The 24117-nt window shown below is 39.1% G+C and overlaps 1 protein-coding gene and 1 long non-coding RNA gene across 3 annotated transcripts in view; both read left to right on the top strand.

Annotated features, from left to right (window-relative positions):
* Positions 1-3544, top strand: part of CHP1 (calcineurin like EF-hand protein 1) — a 46033-nt gene extending 42489 nt beyond the window's left edge. For both annotated transcript variants that reach the window (XM_049613398.1, XM_049613399.1), the window contains 2 exons: positions 1299-1421; positions 1579-3544. In XM_049613398.1, the coding sequence (XP_049469355.1) occupies positions 1299-1421; positions 1579-1632 (177 nt within the window). In that variant the 3' untranslated portion in view covers positions 1633-3544. The remainder of the gene's footprint in view (positions 1-1298; positions 1422-1578) is intronic.
* An 8249-nt stretch (positions 3545-11793) lies between these two features.
* Positions 11794-22781, top strand: LOC125909887 (uncharacterized). The gene is made up of 3 exons (XR_007453795.1): positions 11794-11959; positions 13456-13536; positions 22517-22781. It is a non-coding gene; the product is annotated as an uncharacterized LOC125909887 (long non-coding RNA).
* Positions 22782-24117: the final 1336 nt, after the last annotated feature.

The following is a 24117-nucleotide window of genomic DNA, read 5'->3' on the forward strand; positions in this document are numbered from 1 at the left end:
TCTTGTTCTCTTGAACAGATTGTATGAGTGATTCCTCAGACAACACCACTCCTATCCCCACAGAGCACACATGCTCAATGCAGTTCTCTAATTCTAAAAATAAAACACCTCAGGAATAATTGGACGCAGATCTGAAGAAGGTGCTATTTGAGGATGAATTTTTCTAGTCAGCCACAGACGATCAGGGAAGATGGCAAATGACTTGTCCATTTATTATTTTTGCCAGGATTGCCTCTTTCTATTAATCCTTCAATATGTACCCCAAACGTACACCTTCCAATTTTCAAGAATCAGTTTGTGAAAAGAAATAACCAGTGTTGATGCAAATCCATATTTCAGCTCTTTTTTTAAAAGTCTGTGTCATGAGATTGGATAAGGATGTAAGAGGTGGGGGAAAGGAAGGCTTGTGAACAGCTGGGCTGGAAGGCCTTTCTTTCCTGTGGAAAAAAGCTCAACTCTTATCTCTGAAGACAGAGGTGGCTGACTACAGTAATGTGAGGCATCACAAAAGCACCCTGTCCCTCGTTTCATATCACTACGGTTGCTTATTGTGCTTAAAGTAGCAATTTCCAGAGTATATTTATGCCCTAAAGAATTGAGGAGAGGGGGGTTCTTGGTTATGTGTGAAACAAATTTGGTGAAACAGTGTTCAAATTCTCTTTACTGTAGCCCTTTAAATATTTTTGTCATTTTTCTCAAAAGAAGGATTTAGTATTTAAGCCTTCAAAGGTCTTTATGTTTCTTGGTTATACTTGAGAAATAGCTGGTTTAATATAATCCACTGCTTCAAAGAGGACTACTACATTCCAATGGGGTTCCTATTAAGCTCCACCAAACTGACTTAAACCAATAAGGAACTAGTTTGCCTCATGCAATAAGAAATCTTGGGATAGATTATCTGGGTTGGTGCTGTACCTGAGTGACGTCCAGGAATCAGGCTTCTGTATTCTTGCTCTGGCATGCATAGCAATACGACTTTCACCTCATAGTCGCAAGATGGCTGCTATGCCACGAAAGCATCATATTTATATTCCAGACAGGAAGAACGGGAAGAGCAAAATGCAAACGACTCTCCCCCAGTGAAACTTTGCCTTCCTATCCAGTGACCTTGCCAAAGAGTTCTGCTCACATCTTTATCTAGAATGGCCTAGATGAGAAGACAAGGGTTTCAGCTTTCTGGCCGTTGTATTTAAGGACATCAAAGGAAAAGAGGGTGGGAGTGAATTTTCCTTTAATCTTCATAAAAGAGTTCCCCTGACCCCCAAGTCTCCTGTAATTCCTGGCTCTTGGTCTTGCAGGTGCTACGTATGATGGTCGGAGTAAATATCTCAGATGAGCAGCTGGGCAGCATTGCAGACAGGACCATCCAGGAGGCTGATCAGGATGGGGACAGCGCCATCTCTTTTACAGAGTTTGTTAAGGTCAGTCAGTCACCTCTTGGTTTGAAAATGTTGAAAAGCTTTAAAATTGTTGTACAGGAGGGAGGGAGAAAAACATTCAGATAAGAACTTGGGACAGTATCACCTCTTTTGACCTGCATAACTGTAATTGGGTTTTGTTTTGTTTTGTTCTTTCCAGGTTTTGGAGAAGGTGGACGTAGAACAGAAAATGAGCATCCGATTTCTTCACTAAAGGACTGAGACCAAACTGTTCTTGCTTTTGAGTATTTAAGAACTGGAACTTGAGAGTCCTCCTCACCACCAGCCCCACCTCCACCCCATCATTCCACCTTCTCCCCAAGTACTACTGCTGTTGCATGAGAACCCCAAATACGGTCTGTCAACACAAACCTGCCTTTGGTGTATAAACAGGGCATTACAGAATGGTACACCCGTCTATTTCTGTTCAGTATCATTCGCCAGTTATCTCCATTTCTAAATACCATCTCCCCTGGTTTGCTGCTGAATGCCACATGTCCATCCAGTCTGAGAAAGTGAGAGAGGGACTCCTGCCAAGAACCAACCAGCAAAGCTCTTTCACTGGATGTAGATGAAACCGTGCTGCCTTCCCTCCAGCCAGGCTTTGGCATGCTCCTTCATCTTTTTTTTATATCTTTTTTCATCCCTCGCTTTCTACCTCTCTCTCACCCAACAGATCATTCACTTTGTCTTTCAATCTCCCTGCTTTTCTTTAAGCTTCAGTCCCTGTGTTCTACTTGGCACCCTAAACTATGCCTGTTAAATGTATTTCTCACTTGGCAGGATAGTGCAGTGGTCTGGCAGTTTTTGTCTATCTTCATTCTTAAATGGGTCTCTGGGATGTTGCCTCTCCAGGAGGTTTTCCATAACCAACATTTCTCTCAGAAAAATGATCATCTCTGGTCCCCTGCACTCTGCTCTGTCATCAAAGGGCCGTTGGTTGGGGATGTTCTTCTTGAAAGGTAGTGGCCTTGGTGAGAGGTGTAGAGCCAAGTGTGCTAGGTGGCTTGCCCAGGTCGCTCTACCTCTGGCCTCTGATTATCAATATACACACCTACGTGGCTACTCATGTTAGTACAGTGTTGACTCTTCAGAAAATAGCCATATGCCTGCAGGTTTGTTTAGTTTGGGGGCATCATCACCACCAGAATGGCTGCTCTGCCAATATGCTTGGGGCCTTTCTCATGGCTTTTTGAACAAGGAGCCTGGGCATTCTAAAAGCCTGGTATGTCCCCACTTCTGCAGCATGGTTTATGCCTCAGTGTTATGTGCCCTGGAATGTTTTTCAATTCACATTTCCAAACTGAAAGATTAGTGTAATGGAAGTGCCTAATTCATCCCAGTCCAAGAGATTTAAAGGTTATCTTCAGTGTCTTGATGTTTTGCACAAAATTCTCTCTGAATTTTACCGTTGGCAAATATTAATGCTGGAAGCCATAGTCGGCTCCTAAAAGAGGTCCAAAGCACTGAATGTATTATTATTAGCTACCTGGTTACGTTGACTTCCTAGCTCCTCTTGTAAATCACTAATATCTTGGAAACAAGGAGTCTGGCACCAGTGGCACGACCTGAAGTGGCATTACAGGCTTTTGCATGAGCCAGAGCAACTTCTCTGCCTATCCAGCTTGGTATCGACCTGTCTGAATCAGGCTGTTGTCATCCTAACATCTGTTTATGAGTCTTTATATATCTGCCCTTGGCCGATTTTCTCTGACTCATTGATTGCTTGCTTGCTTGTTTCCTTGCTTTGGAAGGCTATCCAAGAAGGGAATTGCTTAAAAACAGAAATGCTGCATAGGGATTGGGAAGGGTGGGAAACAGGAGTGGCCAGGCTGGATGACTCAAGTATAAATGACTGAGAAATTCTTAATGAAGTATCGGTCTAACTTTGTGATCAAGTGATGTATTATAGGAAATGTATAAAAGGGAAGAATTTGCTGACACTGGTCTGTTAGAGAGGTACTTCAGAGGCTCCTTGACTTGCATATTTAAAGTTCCTAAGTTTATGGCTTTTTCCTCCTTTTGGCTGTATAGCAAACTGTTTGAATCCACGGTTGTGCCTTACTGTTCCATTAAAATTGTATTCTTTGATCCATCAATAAATACTTGTGGTTAAAACAAAATAACTTGATTTTGTCCATGTGTTTCTAAGAATTTTATAGAACTCAGTCCCCTTCTTCAAGTTTGAAATCCCAAACCGTGTTTCCTTTATTCAGGTTTACATCTGTACTATCAAATGCATGTTTGCTCTACTGCTGCCTGGGCATAGGATGTGGGGACATTCACATCCTAGGGGTGTGTACTGTGTGTCTCTGGGCACAGCTTTGTTACTTCAGTCACTTTCCATTCACTCCAGGTAGGATTCCACTTCTGTTCTTGACTCCCTGGCTTTTTAAATATAGAAAAGACCTCTAAAAGTAGGCTGTATGTTTATTGCATGATATTAAGTTGTCCACCCCCTCATGCCTGTGCAGCCTCAGTGACGTATTATACCCAGTTGTTGTTACACGGCTTTTCATATCTTTTAAGACTCAGTGACTGCTTCGTCTGTAGGGTACGAATATCTCTTTTTAGATTTAATGGCATGCTACAGGACCCAAAGTAGTAATGATAGCTGGAATCAATCATACAAATTCTAACACAATACCCTCTTGTCCTTTCCCATCCCTCTGCCTCAAAAGTTCATTCCAATGACTTGCACGGTGTTTAAGTTTTGTTTCATGTTGAATCTAATGTTAGGATTCGGTGAAAGTGCAAAATAGATGAAGTGACCGTTTTGGAGAAAACTTAATGTTACTGATCATGGCCATAGGAACAGCAGTCTTGTGGCTACAGTAAAAAATAGTATGCTGACAACCAGGAAGGGCTCCTGACAAAGGAGACCATATAAAAAAACTAAATAGCTCAGTAAACAGTCCTGTGTAGACTAATCCTAAATAGGTCATTAACCCCGAAGGCATTGCAGCATCAGTTTATAAAAAAGACCTCAAGTCATTAAGAAGGGTCTAAAAAGTGCTAGTTTTTATGGGTGTAAACTTCAATAAAATGGAAATTAAGTGAAACATCACTGATAATAAAAAGAAATTTTTAACATTAATTCATGGCATTCAGGCTATACTTGAATCTATGTGCTCAATACTATGTGCCCTGGTTGAGCTCAGTGACTCCTGTCTAATTTTATACAGATGTCATATCTTTTTCCTTCTCACTTTTGAAAAAGAAATGGTTGATAGTGACATCAAATGGTGACGTGGGTTAGAGGCTTATATCTGCAAACAACTGTATAGATTATGGAGAGAAAGCATTATTTTCCATGATGCTGAATTTCTTGAGGGTAGGAGTTGTGGTTCTGCCAATAATGGAAGAGAAAATTTCTAGTAGTTATTAAAATATTCTCTGCAGAATGACAGCTGGGAGAAAGGTGACATGGAGACTTCCATGATTTTATGAAACACTTTTTTAATGTTTTATTTATTTTTGAGAGAGAGACCAAGAGAGACAGAGCATGAGTGGAAAAGGGACAGTGGGAGAGAGACACACACACAAAATCCAAAGCAGGCTCCAGGCTCTGAGCTGTCAGTGCAGAGCCCGATGCAGGGCTCGAACCCATGAACCAGAAGATCATGACCTGAGCTGAAGTCAGATGCTTAGCCGACTGAGCCACCCAGGTGCCCCTTTATGAAACATTTTCTAAGAACTGACTCAACTTCTGAATAAAACTCATTTTTAGAAGAATGCATGTGCTAAATTTTGGATGTATTTTGTGCTGCCTGCTGCCTCTTCCTGGCAGATGTAGAGACAGAATCACAAATCTGGGGTAGCATACAATGTGTGTGTGCAAAAAATAACTGTATTCTGTGCACTCCTCACCTGTGCCCAGGAGTTCTAATCTATGAGATATCATAGATATTGGGGGATGGCTAGAGAACAGAAAGAGGCAGATATCAGCAAAGTTTGCAAAAGGGGAAAAGAGAAGATTTCATTAATGATCCACTCATCTGTTTGACATTATTCCCTGGGAAAATTTTATTTTACTTTTTATTATTTTTTTAAGGTTATTTATTTAGAATCTCTACATTTAATGTGGGGCTTGAACTCACAACCCTGAGATCAAGAGTTGCATGCTCTACTGACTGAGCCAGTCAGACACTGCTATTCCTTGGGAAAATATTAGAATGGGTCATTACGTGGTTTGTGAAGACATGGAAAAGAATTTGATGGTAACCAGGGTGCTGATGTGTTTGGCAAATAATTGAATATGCCAAATTATTCTCCTTCCACTTATTTCAAACAGTTGTTAAATTTATACATCAGATCAATGAGATAAATAAATATTTATATGTTGAAGATGGAGAATATTTGATTATATTATAGTTGTATTTGAAGATGGTAGTTGAATAATCATGCACCAAGAATCTAAAAGATCATTGTCAAAAATAAATAAATAAATAAATACCGGTGTTAAGAGAACATTTTTCTTTTTCAGGAAAGAGAAGAACAAAATTGGAGGAATCACATTTCCCAGTTGAAAAATTTACTTACTACAAAACTCGAGTAATCAAAACACTGTGTATTGGCATAAGAATAGATTATGGAGAAATGGACTGGAATTGTGAGTCTAGAAATAAGTCCTCACATATATGATCAATTGATCTTTAACAGGAATGCCAAAACAATCCAATGGGGGAGACAACAGTCTTTGGTATAACTGGGGCAACTGGATACCCTCATGCAAAGAATAAAGTTGGATCCCTACCTCACACCATTAAAAAAAAAAACAACAAAATCACCTCAAAATGTATCCAGTCCTAAGTGTAAGAGCTAAAACTTACAGAAGAAAATATAGGCATAAATCTTTATGACCTTGGATTAGGCAATGGTTTCTCAGATAGGACACCAAAAGTACAACAAATAAAAAGTAGATAAACTGGACATCATTAAAATTTAACGGTTTGGTGGTTCAAAGGACACCATCCAGAAAGTGAAAAGAATGGGAGAAAATATTAGCAAATCATATCTCTGATAAGGGACTTGTACTTACAATATATAAATTACAACTCAGTAGTAAAAAGACAACCCAATTGTGGAACCCTGGAGCACTGTTGGTAGGAATGTAATATGGATGCAGTTGCTATGGAAAACAGTATGGCAGTTCCATAAAAAATTAAAAATAGGATTACCATACAATCCAGAAATTCTACTTATCAGCATATGCCCAAAATAACTAAAAGCAGGATCTTCAAGAGATCATTCATATACCCATGTTCATAGTAGCACTTTTCAGAATAGCCAGAGGTGGAGACAACTTAAATGCCTCTTTTTTTTTTTTTTATTTTATTTTTTTATTTTTTTTTCAACGTTTTTTATTTATTTTTGGGACAGAGAGAGACAGAGCATGAACAGGGGAGGGGCAGAGAGAGAGGGAGACACAGAATCGGAAACAGGCTCCAGGCTCCAAGCCATCAGCCCAGAGCCTGACGCGGGGCTCAAACTCACAGACCGCGAGATCGTGACCTGGCTGAAGTCGGACGCTTAACCGACTGCGCCACCCAGGCGCCCCAACTTAAATGCCTCTTGACACGTAAATGGAAAAACAAAACATAGCATATACATACAATGAAATATCATTCAGCCTTAAAAGGGAAGGAAATTCTGACACATGCTATAACATCGATGAACCTTGAGAATATTATGCTAAGAAATAAGTCAGTCACAAAAGGGTAAATACTGTATGATTCCAAGGCCTGGATGGGAGATTGGGGAGTGACAGCCAGGAGGTATGGAGTTTCTTTTTGGAGTAATGAAAATATTCTAAAATTGTGTTGATGAATGCACAATTTTGTGAGTATTCTAAAAGCCATTGTATTGTACTGTTCAAATGGGTGGATGGTATGGTATGTGAATTATAGCTCAATATAGCTGTTTAAAATAAAAGGTTTAAAATAAAAGTATTGGATTTAAGGAAAATCTGTCATGCCATGCACTTTTCTATCATCCAATCCTTTTCAGCATCCAAGGACAAAGACATAGAAGTGTGATGTTTACTAATTTTTTTAAGTAACATAAAGCTGTAAAAATGGTTAATACAAGTCCCTCCATGGAAGAATAGAGACTAAATCATCTTAAGAGTTTGTGTTCAATCAATAGTGGCTAATATTTATGTGGCATTTACTATATGCAAGGTACTGTTCTGTATGTGTGACAGATGTTAACTCTAATCCCCACAGCAACCGTAGGAAGCAAGTTATCATTATTATCACCATTTTACAGGTGAAGGGATTAAGACACAGAGAAGCTAAATGGTTTTTTCCCAAGATCAAAGTCACACAGCTAGTTAGTGGTAGAGCGTGGATTCAAGCCTAGGAACTCTGATTGCAGAGTGGATACTCTTAATCATTTTACTCTCCAGCAATCTAGACTTTTTTTTTTAAGGTTTAATTTTTTAAGTAATCTCTACACCCGACATAGGGCTTGAACTCACAACCCCGAGACCAAGAGTCACATGCTCCTGACTGAGCCAGTCAGGCAACCCCAGCAATCTAGATTTTTAATAAGCATAAATATCAATTCCTATATTTAAGCCAAAAAGAGAGATGGCAAGAAAGAGGAACCTATGTATTAAGTTTTATTTATTTAATCACTACATCCCTTGTGGAGCTTAAACTCACGACCCAAGATCAAGAGTCATATGCTCTTCCAACTGAGCCAGCTAGGTGCCCCCAAGACCATCACCTTTTAAGGTCATTGACAAACTGATGTATTCCCAAGGAACAATGTGGCAAGGGGTTCAGGACAACTTACTGTCTTGGGCAATTGTAGGAACCGAGGCTTTAACGTAGAGAAAAGAAAATAAAGTAGCTATATCCAGGTAGTTAAGGATATATTCTTGAAAGGCTCTAATGTTATTTTTCTAGATGACAGAATTAGGTAGTCTAATGTATAATTTAAGAGCATAGACTTAGGGGGGAAAAAGAGCATGGACTTTGGAAACTGATTAGGTGGGTTCAGATCCTGGTTCTGCCCCTTAATCAGGCACATGAACTTCAGCGATTCACATATCCTTTCTGTGTCCTTTTCCTCAACTGTTAAGATGATGATGATCACAGTATCAACTTCATGGGTTGTTATGAAGATTAAATGAGTGCCTGACACATTAAGCATTATATATAAGATTTATTAACAGTGGATGGAAGTGGTAGGTTTATAGGTTCCAACTTGTTGTAAGGAAGAATTTCTTTTTTTTTAATGTTTATTTATTTATTTTTGAGAGAGAGGGGAGGGACAGAAAGAGAGGGAGACAGAGAATCCCAAGCAGGCTCCATGATGTCAGCACAGAACCCAACACAGGGCTCAAACTCATGAACTGTGAGATCATGACCTGAGCCAAAGTCAAGAATCAGACGCTTAACCAACTGAGCCAAGCATGCAACCCTAGAATTTATTTTTTAAATTCAAATTTATTTTTTAAAGTAATCTCTACCCCCAACATGGGGCTCAAACTCATAACCCCAAGATCAAGAATCACATGCTCCACTGACTGAGCTAGCCCAGTGCCCCAAGGAAGAATTTCTTAATAATTATAATACTATTCAAATGAGGAACAGGATATTGCCAATACTAGTGCATTCCCTAGCCCTTAGTTGCTAGAATTGCTTAAGGAAAATCTTTAATGAACATTTTTGTCAGGAATCTTGCAGAATTACTAAATTACAACAGAGGTTTACCCAGATGATCTTGAATTCCTGCCTAATTGGTTCATAACATAATTGCTACGTTCTCCATGTATATATAACAGTATCTTACAAAAGTAGTTTTTATTTTTATTTTTGTTTTTGGTGTGTGTGTGTGTGTGTGTGTGTGTGTGTGTGTAGGAACACACATAGGTATATCTGCAGAATTTTTAAACATGAAGGACATGATTGTTAGGAAGAGGAAATAAATGAGAAACACTCTGTATAATACCTGTTGACACTATTTTATGGTTTTGTATTTGGTTCTTTTCTATTTGCCAGTGCCCTAGGAAGAAAACTATCTATATTGGGGAATGATTTTCAAAATATTTTTTAGCTAGTACTACACTGATCTATCAGAATGTACGGTTAAAGCTGAGTCCCAGAGATCCTCTGCTATGCTGGGCAGTAAACCCTTCGGTTGCTGATAGAAGGTATGTTCGGGAGAGTCCTGAGTGTAAGAGGAGGCAGGCAAGGAAAACTTGGGTTTGGGACAATGGTACTCTAGAGCAAGTGTGGAAGCATTTTAATATTTTAATAACTGAGCTAAATATCAATCGACCCTGCCAATATCCTGGATTGAAGAGACTATCCTAGGGGTACCTGGGTGGCTCAGTTGGTTAAGCATCCAACTTTGGCTCAGGTCATGATCTCACTGTCCATGAGTTTGAGCCCCACACTGGGCTCTGTGCTGACAGCTAAGAGTCTGGAACCTGCTTTGGATTGTGTCTCCCTCTTTCTCTGCCCTTCCCCTGCTCATGCTCTGTCTCTTTCTCTCTCAAAAATAAATGAACATAAAAAATAAACAAACAAATAAAGAGACTACTCTTTCCCCAATTACTTATCTTGACATCTTGGTCAAAAAGACTATGGGGTGCCTGGGTGGCTCAGTCAATTAAGCATCCAACTTCAGCTCAGGTCATGATCTCCCAGTTCGTGGGTTCTTGCCCCACATCAGGCTCTGCGCTGACGGTAAGGAGCCTGCTTGGGATTCTCTTTCCCTCTCTCTCTCTCCCCTCCCCCACTCACACTTTCTCTCTCAAAGAAAATAAACTTTAAAAATTTGACTATAAATCGAAGGGTTTGTTTCTGGATCCCCAAATCTATTCTATGGATTCTGTAGTCCTATCCTCATGAATATTACACTGTCTCAATAACTATAGCTTTGTAGTCAGTTTTGAATCTGGTAGTATAATTCTGACTTTTTTTTTTTTTTTTCAAAATTGTCTTAGCTATTCTGGGACTTTTATATTTCATTATACATTTCATGATCAGCTTGTTAGTTTCTACAAAAAAAAGAGTGCTAGGATTTTGTCAGGTATTGCATTGAATCTAATCAAATTGAGAACTGTTATCTTAATATTGAATCTAACAATCCATGAACATGGAAAGTGTCTTTACTTTTTTAGATCTTAATTTCTCTCGGTGTGTTTTATATTTTTGGTGTATAAATCTTCAACATGTTATACTAAATTTTTTCCTAAGTATTTTATTCTTTTTGATGCTATTGTGAATGCGTTAATTTCATTTTTTGTTATTAATGTAGAGAAATAACAGTTGATTTTTGTATACTGATCTTGTAGCCTGCAATCTTATTAAACATATAAGTTCCATTAGTCTTGTTTTTGTTTTTCCTCTGTGTGTGTACTCCTTATGATTTTCTACAGAGGATCACGTCACCTGCAAATAAAGATAGTTTTGTTTCTTCCAATCTGGATGCCTTTTGTTTGCTTGCCTTTTTGCACTGGCCACACACACCCCCCAGTACCATGTTGAATAGAGGTGAAGGGAGCCTGTGTCCTCACTTGCCTTGTTTCTGATCTTAAAGGGGAAGTATGAAGTCTCACCATTAGGTATGATATTATTAACAGTAGGTTTTCCCGTAGTTGCCCTTTATAAGTTTCTGTAAAAATAGGACTCCTTGGCTCCATCCGAGGACTTTGGAAATTGTATCTCAGGGAGGTGCAGCCTTAGGAATCCATTCTTCTGGAAAGCAGCCCGTTTGACAGTCGTACTGGTGTTTGAGGACCTACACCTCCTACACGGGAGCCCTCCGCCGCACAGCCTAAGAGTAACTTCTAATTACCCTACCCGCCTCTCGGAACAATCCTTGAAGAAAATATCTGAAGAGCCCTACAGCTGAGTGTAGGAAGCAACAAAACTGTCAGTTATAACGTATGACATTCGGCAGAAGGACCCTAATCTGCTCTCGTGTACTGACCAGAGCTGTAAACAGGGGTCTGACGTTTGGACCCTTTAGGAGTAGAAACAGGTCAGACAGTCAGATAGAAACTGGAGCTATTAAATTGTCTGCCTAGGTGTGGTGTCATGCGCAGGATTAAAAGCTCCCGGCCCGAGAATGAAATTATTAGCAGTATAGTTGAACCTAACGGTGGCTTTAAAAAGTCATACGGCCTAACCAGACTACGCTTCCAAGAAGTGACACATCTTCTACGTGGAAATAATTTTACATTCCTAACAAGTGAATTACAACAACGTCTTTTCCTATTACCTCAACCCTGGGACCCAATCCGACAAAAGGATAGATGGAAAAGAGATGGGCCGGCGTTATTGATTGACGTACATTCCGTCCAACCTACAGGGGGAAAAGAGGGCGCTTGCGCAAGTCGTTATCCAGTGAGGACTCAACGGCAGAGACGGGGGCGGGGCTTGTGGAAGCAGCTGCCGCAGGGTTGGCGGATTTGGGAAGGAGTGAAGATGGCGGAGTGAGGCGCACCGCCGGGAGCCGGCCTTTGGGCCGGGGGCGGAGAGGCCCCCGGACGGTCGAGTGCTTCTGCTGACTGGTGCGAGGTAAGTCGAGAAAGCCGGCGATGAGGGAACTAGCAGGAGGTGGCGCGGTCCAGTCCGATAGGGGACGGGAGCGCGCAGAGCCTGCCTGCGGCTGGCGCGGGCCTTGGCCTGACACGGATTTCCTTCCGCGCTGTCTCAGGGCGGTGGTACTAGCCTTCCGGGGTGTGTCGCACCGACACTTCGACCCGCCGATGCCCTTCTCGGTTCTTTTTGGCTGCCTTTGTGTTTTCGGCTTATTCCCCGTTGACTGCACCCACGCGGGTGTATATCTACCAGCGTCTGCGTTGTCCAGAGCTTTATCTTTTAAAGAATATGTTTATTTTATTGATTTATCTATATTCCTCGCCTCACGGCTTCCTGCCCGCTGTTTTGCGTGAGTCTCCGACATCTATCGAGGCTTGTTGCAGCCTTGAATAATTAGTGTCCCTTCTCCGTTGACCTTGAGATTTGGTGTAACAAGCCCCCCCACCCCGGGATTTAATTTGTGTGTATCATTCACGTTCTCTTGTTACCTATCCATTCGTTCCCACTCCCATCTCTCAAACTTTAAGATGCGAGTAAGCACCTTTGTCCTTGCATGACCTGGTAGTGGCTTAATGGCGCATTAATCTCGGCTGTCTCAAGGTCTCGGTAGAATTCACCGTTGTTTGTTTCCAAGAGCTAAAAGTCGGTGTACAATTTTTATTTATTTATCTTTTATAGAGAGAATGAGAGTTTTGGAGATATTACTAGAACGCAATTTGTGTGATGTGGTGGGGTCGCGAAGTGTAATACTGTCAGTATTCGGTTCTTGTGTCTGGGGTCTCTTTGTAATTTGGGTTTTTATAACCTCTCATTCGGTCTTTCAGTTAAATTCTTCGAAAGTTACCGAACAGGTAGGTTTCGGAATTGGTGAAGCCTGTTTAAAATTGTCACGTTGGTTCGACTGACATGTCATAATACGAATGAGTGTTTCTGGTATGGTCTTTGCTGACTCTTGATTTAGCAAAGCTGGAAATGTCAGGTAAAGAAAGGGCTTCTAAATAAGACCTTTCTCTTGCTTTTCTCAGGAGTCTTTGTTTTTTTGTTTTTTGTTTGTTTGTTTTTCCCTTCGATTTCATGAAGAAGAAAGAAGATACATGGGGCAGAGGAAAGGAATAGAACATTATTCCTTCCTACCTTAAAACAGGGGTGTGGTCATCTATAGTAAAGCACAGGTCTTTTGTGAGAAGAGGGACCATAGCATCATCAGATTCTCAGTGGGAACTGTGTTCCTTGAAAACTTGAGAACCACTGATCCAAGAGTTTTGAAATTAGTTAAAATTATAAAATCTGTATAAAATGAGGGCCAGTGCAGATAGAGAGTAACTTCTTTCTATTCCTTTTGAGTAGTTTTTGATAGTGATGTTTTTTAAAATACCTTGGTTCATTGGAATAGTTTTGCCCCCAGAGGCATATAGCACAAGTGAGGGCTGTATCCTTTCTGTAATGCTCTTTTTTATTTTTCCTTATCACAGGAAGAACATTTTCTTTGGCTTCCAGGTGCTTTTATATTCCTCTCGAGAAGAAAATAAAATTCTGAAGTCAGGATTTGGCAAGTGAGTAATAGTGGCTAATGCTTTCAGATACTGTTTAAGCGGCTCAAAACATAGCTTATAGAAGTGGAACAATAAGCTTCAACAGAAAATGAGCATCACAAGTGATTAGAAATTATATACATTTAAGTTAAATCTTATATTCTCAACAAAATCAGTGTATTAAGTATAAAAAAAGAAAAAAATGATCATTTGCCCAAACTAGTAATTTTTATTGGATAAAGGAAAAAAGGTACAGACTTAGATTGAAGATCAACTGATAAAATATAAATGTTATTAGGCAGATTTTCGAGTATATTATTTTTTTTTTTAAGTTTATTTATTTTGAGAGAGAGAGTGGGACAGGGGCAGAGAGAGGAAGAGAAGGAATCCCAAGCAGGTTCTGCACTGTCAGTGCACAGCCCAGTGAGGGGCTCCAACTCATGAACTGTAAGATCATGACCTGAGCCAAAGTTAGAGGCTTAACTGACTAAGCCACCCAGGTAGGTGTTCCTCGAATATATTTACTTAAATTTTAATTATAGATAAATATTGGTATTTTAATCTTTAATTTCTAAAGCTTTTCAGTACACCTTTATTTTTTATTTATTTTTCTTGTCTTTTTAATTTTTTTAAGTTTATTCATTTCAAGAGAGATGAGAGAGCAAGCAGGGGTATTGGGGTCAGGAAGAGAGGGAGGGAGAGAATCCCAAGTAGGCTCCTTGTTGTCAGCTCAGAGCCCTACATGGGGATTGATCCCAAGAACCATGAGCTCATGACTGAGCTGAAATCTAGAGTCAGACACTTAACCAACTGAGCTACCCAGGCACCCCAGGGTCATACTTCCTTTGAAGGTACTAGGGAAGGATGTGTTTCTTCTAATTTTTGGTGGTTCCTTGGCTCGTGGCAGCATAACTCCAGTCTTCACATGGCATTTTGCCTGTGAGTGTGTCTGTGTTCTAAGTTCTCTCTTTTATGAGGATACCAGTCATGTTAGATTAGGAGCCCACTCTGTTCCAGTATGACCTCATTTTATTTTATTTTTATTTTTTAAATGTTTATTTTTGAAAGAGAGAGAGACAGAGTGTGAGTGGGGGAGGGGCAGAGAGAGAGGGAGACACAGAATCTGAAGCAGGCTCCAGCCTCTGAGCTGTCAGCACATATCTGAACACAGGTCTCGAACTCTGGAACTGCGAGATCATGACCTGTGCCAAACTCAGACACTTAACTGACTGAGCCACTAGGGTGCCCCAGTATGACTTCATTTTAATGTTTGTTTATTTTTTGAGAGAGAGAGAGTGCATGTGCATGTGGAGCAAGGAGAGACAGAGAGAGAGAATCCCAAGCAGACTCTGCACTAACAGCACAGCCCACCATGGGACTTGAACCCACTAGTTGTGAGATCACAACCTGAGCTGAAATCGACTCTGTCACTTAACTAACTGAGCCATCCAGGTGCCCCTAAAGGAATTTGTTTATAAGACACTCTATATAGGTTCCCTATTAAGAAAAGGTGTGCTTTTTTTTTCTTTTTTTCTTTCTATAATTTATTTTATAATTTACATCCAAGTTAGTTAGCACATGGTGCAACAATGATTTCAGGAGTAGATTCCTTAATGCCCCTTACCCATTTAGCCCATCTCCCCTCTCACAACCTCTCCAGTGACCCTCTGTTTGTTGTCTATATTTGAGTCTCTTATGTTTTGTTCCCCACCCTGTTGTTATATTATTTTTGCTTCCCTTCCCTTACGTTTATCTGTTTTGTATTTTAAAGTCCTCATAAGAGTGAAGTCATATGATGTTTGTCTTTCTCTGACTAATTTCACTTAGCATAATACCCTCTAGTTCCATCCACATAGTTGCAAATGGCAAGATTTCATTCTTTTTGTTTGCCGAATAATACTTCATTGTATATATATATATCGCATCTCCTTTATCCATTCATCCATCAATGGACATTTGGGGTCTTTTCATACTTTGGCTATTGTTGATAGTGCTGCTATAAACATTGGGGTGCGTGTGTCCCTTTGAAACAGCATACCTGTATCCCTTGGATAGATACCTAGTAGTGCAGTTGCTGGTTCGTAGGGCAGTTCTGTTTTTAATTTTTTAGGAACTTCTATACTGTTTTCCAGAGTGGCCGCACCAGTTTGCATTCCCAGAAAAGGTGCTCTTTTTAAAGGCTTCTTTGGTGTTTGGTTTGCGTAGAATTCTTTTAGCATATTTACTCCTGGAAAGAACTAGCTTGTATCTTCTTTCCTTGTCAACATTACTACCAGTTATCTTGTCATTATAATTGAACTACAGAACAGTCTAATGACTGATGCAAGCTTTGAATTAGCCTGAGTAAGCTTATATAATGAAACAGCTCTGTTGCCTGTGGTGTTCTAAAGGCCCTTTGTGGTTCTTCTGTATTTTTTACTCTTACTTCTACTTTTGCATCAATGCAAATTCTGTAATTCTCTTTCTCCTGATTTGATTCTGAATTAATTTGTTTGCCTTTATTTTAATTCCAGTATAATTAATATCCAGTGTTATATTGGATGTACAATATAATAATTGGATCAGATGTACAATATAGTGACTCAGCAATTTCTTGCATCATGCAGTGATCATCATGGCATGTGCACTTCTTAATCCCCATCACCTATTTCACCCATCCCACTACCCATCTCCCTTCTGGTAACCATCAGTTTGTTCTTTATAGTTAAGAGTCTTTGTTGGTTTGTCTCTTTTTTTCCTTTGCTAATTCTTTTTGTTTCTTAAATTCCACATAGGAATAAAATCACAAGGTATTTGTCTTGCTTTGATTTATTTTGCTTAGCATTATATTCTCTAGCTCCATCCATGTTGTTGCTAATGGCAAGATTTCATTCTTTTTGGCTAATTCAGCTTTTTGGCTTTCATTAAGCTTATAGCTGAGTAATATTCCATTGTATATATACACTATATCTTCTTTATCCATTCATCTGTTGATGGACACTTCGGCTGCTTCCATAATTTGGCTATTGTAAATAATGCTGCTATAAACATAGCAGTGCCTGTATCCCTTTGAATTAGTGTGTTTGTACTTTTTGAGTGGATACTGAGTAGTGCATTTACTGGATCATAGGTAGTTCCATTTGTAACTTTTTGAGGAACTTCCATACTGTTTTCCACATTGGCTGCACCAGTTTGCATTCTCACCAGCAGTGCAAGAGGATTCCTTTTTCTCCACATCCTCGCTAACACTTGTTGTTTCTTGTGTTTTTGATTTTAGCCATTTTGACAGGTGTGAGGTGATACCTCATTGTAGATTTTTTTTTTAATGTAGGCTCCATGCCTAATGTGGGGCTTGAACTCATGATCCTGAGATCAAGAGTTGGATGTTCTACTGACTGAGCCACACACAGGTGCCCCCACATTGTAGTTTGATTTGCATTTCCCTGATGATGACTAATGTTGAGCATCTTTTCATGTGTCATGACTTCTTTGGAGAAATGTTTAGTCATGTCTTCTGCCCATTTTTTAATTGGATTATTTGTTTCTTTGGTATTTTGAGTTGTATCAATTCTTTATATATTTTGGACACTCTTTATCAGATATGTCATTTGCAAAAAATTTTTTTCATTGAGTAGTTTGCCTTTTTGTTTTGTTTATTATTTCTTTTGCTCTGCAGAAGCTTTTAATTTAGGTATAGTCCCAGTAGTTTATTTTTGCTTTTATTTCCCTTGCTGTAGGAGACATATGTAGGAAAATGTTGCTGTGGTTGATGTCAGTGAAATTATTAACCTCTTCAAGGATTTTTATGGTTTCAAGTCTCACATGTAGGTCTTCAATCCATTTTGAGTTTATTTTTATGTATGGTGTAATAAAGTGGTCCAGGGCCATGTGGGTGGCTTAGACGGTTAAGTGTGTCTGACTTTGGCCCAGGCCATGATTTCATGGTTCATGAGTTCGAGCCATACATCAGCCTCTGCCCAGGATTCATTCTCATTCTCTCTCACCCTCTCTCCCTTTCCCTCTCCCTCTCCCTCTCCCTCTCTCCCTGTTTCTCTGCCCCTCCCCAACTTGTGCATGTTCGTGCTCCTGTGTGTGTGTGTACATGTATATATATATATAAGAGAAAGGGGTCCAGTTTCATTCTTTTGTATGTAGCTGTCTAGTTTTCCCAACATTATTTATTGAAGAGACTTTTTTCCATTGGATATTCTTTGTTGAAGACTAGTTGACCATATCATTGTGGGTTTATTTCTGAGGTTTCTTTTCCATTGATCTGTTTGTCTGTTTTTGTGCCAGTACCATGCCGTTTTGATTACTACAGCTTTGTAATAAAATTTGAAGTCTAGAATTGTGATGCCTCGAACTTTGCTTTTATTTTCTTCTTCTTCCCTTCCTCCTCCTCCTCCTCCTCCTCCTCCTCCTCTTCTTCTTTTTCTTCTTCTTCTTCTTCTTCTTCTTCTTCTTCTTCTTCTTCAAGTTTATTTATTTATTTTGAGAGAGAAACAGATCACAAGCAGGGGAGGGACAGAGAGAAAGGGACAGAGAATCCCAAGTAGGCTGCGCTGTCAGCATAGAAGCTAACACGGGGCTCGATCTCATGAACCGTGAAATCAAGAGTCAGACACTCAACCGACTGGGCCACCCAGGCGCCCCTGCTTTTCTTTTTCAAGATTGATTTGGCTATTCAGGGTTCTTTATGGTTCTGTATATATTTTAAGATTGTTGTAGTTCTGTGAAAAATGCTGTCGGTATTTTGATAGGGATTGCATTAAATCTGTAGATTGCTTTGGGTAGAATAGACATTGTCACGATATTTGTTTTTCCAGGGGTGCCTGGGTGGTTCGTCTGACTTCGGCTCATGTCACCTCATGTCACGATCTCACAGGTTTGTGGGTTTGGGCCCTGCATTGGGCTCTGTGCTGACAGCTCAGAGCTTGGAGCCTGCTTCACATTCTGTGTCTCCCTCTTTCTCTGCCCCACCCCCACTGGAGCTCTGTCTCTCTCTCAAAAATAAAAGCATTAAAAAAAAATTTTTTTTTTAAACTATTTGTTCTTCCAGTCCATGAGCATGAGATGTCTTTTCATTTCTTTGTGTCTTCTTCAGTTTCTTTCATCACTGTTCTGTGGTTTTCAGAGTATAGGTCTTTTACCTCTTTGGTTAAGTTTATTCCTAGGTACTTGATTATTTTTGATGCAATTGTGAATGGGATTGTTTTCTTAATTACTCTTTCTGCTGCTTCATTATTACTAAATATTATATATATTATTATTACTATATATTATTAGTATATAGAAAGGCAACAGATTTTGTATTCTTAGATTTTGTATCTTGAGACTTTACTGAATTCATACATCATAACGTTCTAGTAATTTTTTGTTGGAGTCTTTAGGGTTCCCCCCCCCCCAGAAAAGTAGTTTTGCGTTTATTATTATTTTTTTAATGTTTATTTTAGTTTTGAGAGAATAAGCAGGGGGAGGGGGAGGGGTGGGAGACAGAAGATCTGAAGTGGGCACCGCGCCCACAGCAGAGAGCCTGATGTGGGTCTCGAACTCAGGAACCTTGAGATCATGACCTGAGCTGAAGTCTGCTCAACCAACAGCCACCCTGGTGCTCACTATTTGGTTCATCTACAAATAGTGAAAATTAGTTAATTTATTTTAGAGAATTTTTTTTTAATGTTTATGTACTTTTGAGAGAGCGAGAGAGCATGTGTATATGAGCAGGGGGAGAGGCAGAGAACAAGGGAGACAGAGGATTCCAAGTGGGCTCTGAGCTGACAGCAGAGAGCCTGATGCAGGGCTCGAACTCAAGAACCATGAGATCATGACCTGAGTCAAAGTCTAACACTTAACCGACTCAGCCACCCAGGAACCCCATGTTAAAGTTAGTTTAAATTTTCCTTTTGTGATTTTTGATTTAAGACTTTGTCTTGTCTTCAACCTGGGTTACTCAAATTCAGTTTAGAGTTGAGGTATTTTTTTATGTGACATAGTAAAAATGGAGGCCCAGGAAGACGAGTTAGCCAGTTGCTTATTGGCCATTTTTGTAAGCTCATTTATTTCAGCTTTTCATAAGCATTTGTTACATGTTTTTTATTGTAAAATAATACATAAGATGTATCATTGTAACCACTTTTAAATGTAGAATTGTGTGGCATTAAGTGTATTTATAATAAGTAAACATTTTTTTAAAAATGTATATTTGTGTAACCACTACCACTGTTTCCAGAATTTATTAATCATCCCAAGCAGAAATTAATTAACTCCCTTCCCCACTACCCCCAGTCCCTAGTTACCTCTTCTACTTTGTTTTAGGTACCTCATGTACATGGAATTACATTAATATTGTCCTTGTTTGTTTGATTTACTTTTGCACATATTTGCAGTTTAAAAAGTGTTATATTTAGCAATGAACTGGTGATAATTTTACATACTTCTATTTGGTGACCATGGTATAGTACACATTGTTTTACTTGTGGTTATATTTTACAAAAACATTTTTTAAGTGTTATTATTATTATTGTTATTAATTTTTTTTGGTTCAGTTTCTGCAGCTGCTACTACTAAATAAAAAACCATTTTTATTAATTTCTTATGTACCTTTCCAGAGTTTCTTTCCACATATAAAATCAAATACAAAAAAAAAATAATAATAAAATAAAATAAAATACAAAGACATTTCCCACTTCTTGCCTTTTATCCAAAAAGGAGAATATGACAAACTTTGATCCATATTTTTCTTTTTGCTTCTCTTACCAAATTTTCATAGTACTACACAGAGAACTTTTTTTATTCTTTTTGACTGCTGTATAGTATCCAACTGCCTACAAGTACCATAATTAATGTAGCCAGTTCTGACTAGAAGGTCATCTGGGATGTTACTGTTATTTATAATTACAAACAGTGCAATTCTGATCTACCTTATGCATGTTTTTCTACACATTACAGAAAATGTTTTTAATAGGTTGTCCCAGCCTAAGATAGTTCTTGTTTCATCGCATTCTTGGCAACACTGTGTATTAAGTAATTTTTCTTTTTTTTTTATCACAAAACCTCATTTATTACAGTGTTAGTTTTGTTGCTCTCTAGTAACAGTACCATGAAAGTATTATCAAACTTGATACAAGTTGATTTTATCTAATAAGTTGCATTTCTTTTTTCTCTTTTTTTTTTTTTTAATGTTTATTTATTTTTGAGAGAGAGAGTAAGACAAAGCATGAGCTGGGGAGGGCCAGAGAGAGGGAGACACAGAATCGGAAGCAGGTTTCCAGTCTCTGAGCTGTCAGCACAGAGCCCAGTGCGGGGCCCGAACTCACGAACCGTGAGATCATGACCTGAGCCGAAGTCGGACGCTCAACTGAATGAGCCACCCAGGCGCCCCTAAAAAAAAAAAATTTTTTTTTTAATATTTATTTATTTTTGAAAGAGAGAGTGAGACACAGCATGAGCTGGGGAGGGCCAGAGAGAGGGAGACACAGAATCCAAAGCAGGATCCAGGCTCTGAGATGTCAGCACAGAGCCCGACGCGGGGCCTGAGCCACGAACCATGAGAACATGACCTGAGCCGAAGTCAGACGCCTAACCAACTGAGCCACCCAGGCGCCCTGTCTTTTTTCTTTTTTTTTTTAATTTAATTTATTGTCAAATTGGCTAACATATAAAGTATGTAAAGTATGCTCTTGGTTTTTGGGGTAGATTCCTGTGATTCATTGCTTACATACAAAACCCAGTGCTCATCCCAAACAGTGCCCTCTTCAATGCCCATTACCCATTTCCCCCTCAGTTTCTTCTCTGTACTTTTTCTAAAAAAATTTTTTTTTTACATTTGTTTATTTTTGATAGAGACAGAGTACAAGTGGGGGAGGGGCAGAGAGAGAAGGAGACACAGAATCCAAAGCAGGCTTCAAGCTGTCAGCACAGAGTCTGACGCGGGGCTCAAACTCACAGGTGCCCCTCTTCTTTGTATTTAAGAGTTTAAGTTTGGGGTGTCTGGGTGGCTCAGTCCGTTGAGCGACCGACTTCGGCTCAGGTCATGATCTCACCGTCTGTGAGTTCGAGCCCCGCTTCGGGCTCTGTGCTGACAGCTCAGAGCCTGGAGCCTGCTTTGGATTCTGTCTCCCTCTCTATCTGTCCCTCTACCACTCATGCTCTGTATCAAATAAATAAACATTAAAAAAAATTTTTTTTTAAAAAGTTTACGTTTTATTTACTTAAGTAATCTCTTCAGGCAACGTGGTGCTAGAACTCACAACTCTGAGATCAAGAGTCACATGCTCCACAGACTGAGCCATCCAGGCGCCTCTATTTTACAAAATTTTTATTGTTCACTGTTAGTCTTAAGTTGTTGAAGATAATTCAAAGTAAAGATTATACAGGGGTGCCTGGGTGGCTCAGTCAGTTAAGCGTCCGATTTTGACTCAGCTCATGATCTAGCGGTTCACAGGTTCATACCATGTCGGGCTCTGTGCTGACAGCTCAGAGCCTGGAGCCTGCTTTGGATTCTGTGTCTCCCTTTCTCTCTGCCCCTCCCTCACTTGTACTCTGTCTCTCAAAAATAAATAAACATTAAAAAAATTTTTCTTTCAAAGTAAGATGATACATACAGCTTTGAGTACAAGTAGTTCTATCAAATTGGGAGTACAGCTGCTTTTATTACTTTATTATTTTTTTAAGGTTTATTTGCTTTTAAACACACATGTTCTGTGTAGAATCAGGGCTATAAAAACTTGAGGCACCTTACTCCATTTGCATAATATGAAATGGATATGTGTGTGTCTTGTTTTATAATACAAGTTTTTATATAAATGTAATTTTTTTCTGTTGTGCTTATATATTTTTTCTGACTAATGCTTCTGCTTTTCTGATGACAGTACTGAATTCGATGTTATGGTTGGACGTTTTCTTTTAGACAGTGTATAATCTAAAGTATGTTTTCTTTGTGTTTTTAAATATTTTTAAAAGTATGCTCATGCAGAAGTACCTGTCTTAACCTCCCTGTTTTTAATTTATTTTGTATTTCCAGGTATTCTGTGTTTCTCCTGGAGTAGGTAGTCCTTCTTCTTTTACCCAGCCACTTTCCCTATTCTTGAAATGTGGATATCTCTTCTCTACATGTTTTACCTCCATGATTTGGATTGGAAAAAGCTGCTTTTCTTTTGGTTCCACTTCTCAGATTCAACATAGAGAAGCTCCTAGGATGCAGTCGTCTTGCTGAGCGCTCCAGGAAGAAAGAAGCAACTGACATGCATGTTCTGCTTTTGCTTAATTATAAAGAAATTATTTTGGAAGCTGGGGCTGATGTTTAATTTCAAACAGGTGCTTAGATGTTGGCATTTTTTAAATTCTTTACCTTTTGTTCCAAACAAGAAGACTAAATAAATAGCAAGTATGGATGACATAAGGTTTTTTTTTTTTAATGTCTTCCAGTTTCAGCCACTGTCATAAGCACAGTTGAATCTGCAAGAGTAAATTCCAAATATGTGTTCTAATATGAAATGAAAGAGATGCTTAAAAATTAACATATTAAATATCTAAATTCATCCTGTGAAGTACATTTGCTGGAAAAGAACAAAGGTCTAATTTTGCAGTAAAACCTTTGATGTAATAAAGAAGCATTTATAATAAGTCATTATAAATAAAGACAAGATAATGCAAGGTTAACAGAGTCTCTGTAAACTACACATTTTCACATGTGTAAATCTACATTTTGATGAGAAGAGGGATTTTTCTCTTAAGGAAGCTGTTGTTGGCTTCTGTCTCAGAAGTCTTTGGACCACATTGTGCATTTGTTAACCCTGTGAATCCATGCTTGGGTTTACTGAAAGGTTGGAAAAGGAAACAAAACAACTTCAAGTCCAGTGATGGAACCCTGTTCATCTAGCTCAGATGAGAGGCTGTTATATTTCAAATTACTTCATTCTTTTTTGTGCAGTCTTACATAACACTTGAGACTTGGTTTTCCATACTGCTAAGGCAGGAAGAAGAGTGGCTTAAGTGGTTTTTCTGTTCAGAAAATATGGTGGATCCTACATTATGACCTGCCTTCAATTTTGGACATGGAGGAATGGAGGGCAGGGGAATGAGAAGAGTCTCCATAAGATTCCTTTCTCCTGAGAAAAAGAAGCAAAAATGCCTTATGCAGCTCCATCTGACTTCATGGCATTTTACATTCTGTAGCTTGATTTTTCTAAAAATTTAAATAGCCTTTTTCCTTTGATCCAAGGTGGGTACTCAAGTGTTTACTTTGTTTTTCTAGGTGAGGCTGTCAGGTCTGGGACTCAGGTAACTTTACGCAGTTGGAACTGAACTTTCTCATCAGAGAATGGACCTCAAAAGCAATGTTCCCAAACTTGTTGTTGATGTAGAAGAAGTTCAGGGTCTGGAAAAAACCTCAAACAAGAAAAATAGTTCAATAAGAAATACGGATCTTCCTTCTTTCTCTTAAAACCTGCACCATATGATGAACAGACTATTGTGTAAAGAAAGCTGTTCTTGCTTCCATATCAACAGAGGACCAGTGTCTGAATTGTCAGGTCTTTACATAAAAAGAATAAAACCGTATGGGTCTTTGTGAGAAAGAACTTAAAACTTCTTAGATGCAATTAAGAACACATTTTCTTAGAG

This window comes from Panthera uncia (genome assembly GCF_023721935.1).
Source record: "Panthera uncia isolate 11264 chromosome B3 unlocalized genomic scaffold, Puncia_PCG_1.0 HiC_scaffold_1, whole genome shotgun sequence".
Taxonomy (NCBI): Eukaryota; Metazoa; Chordata; class Mammalia; order Carnivora; family Felidae; genus Panthera; species Panthera uncia.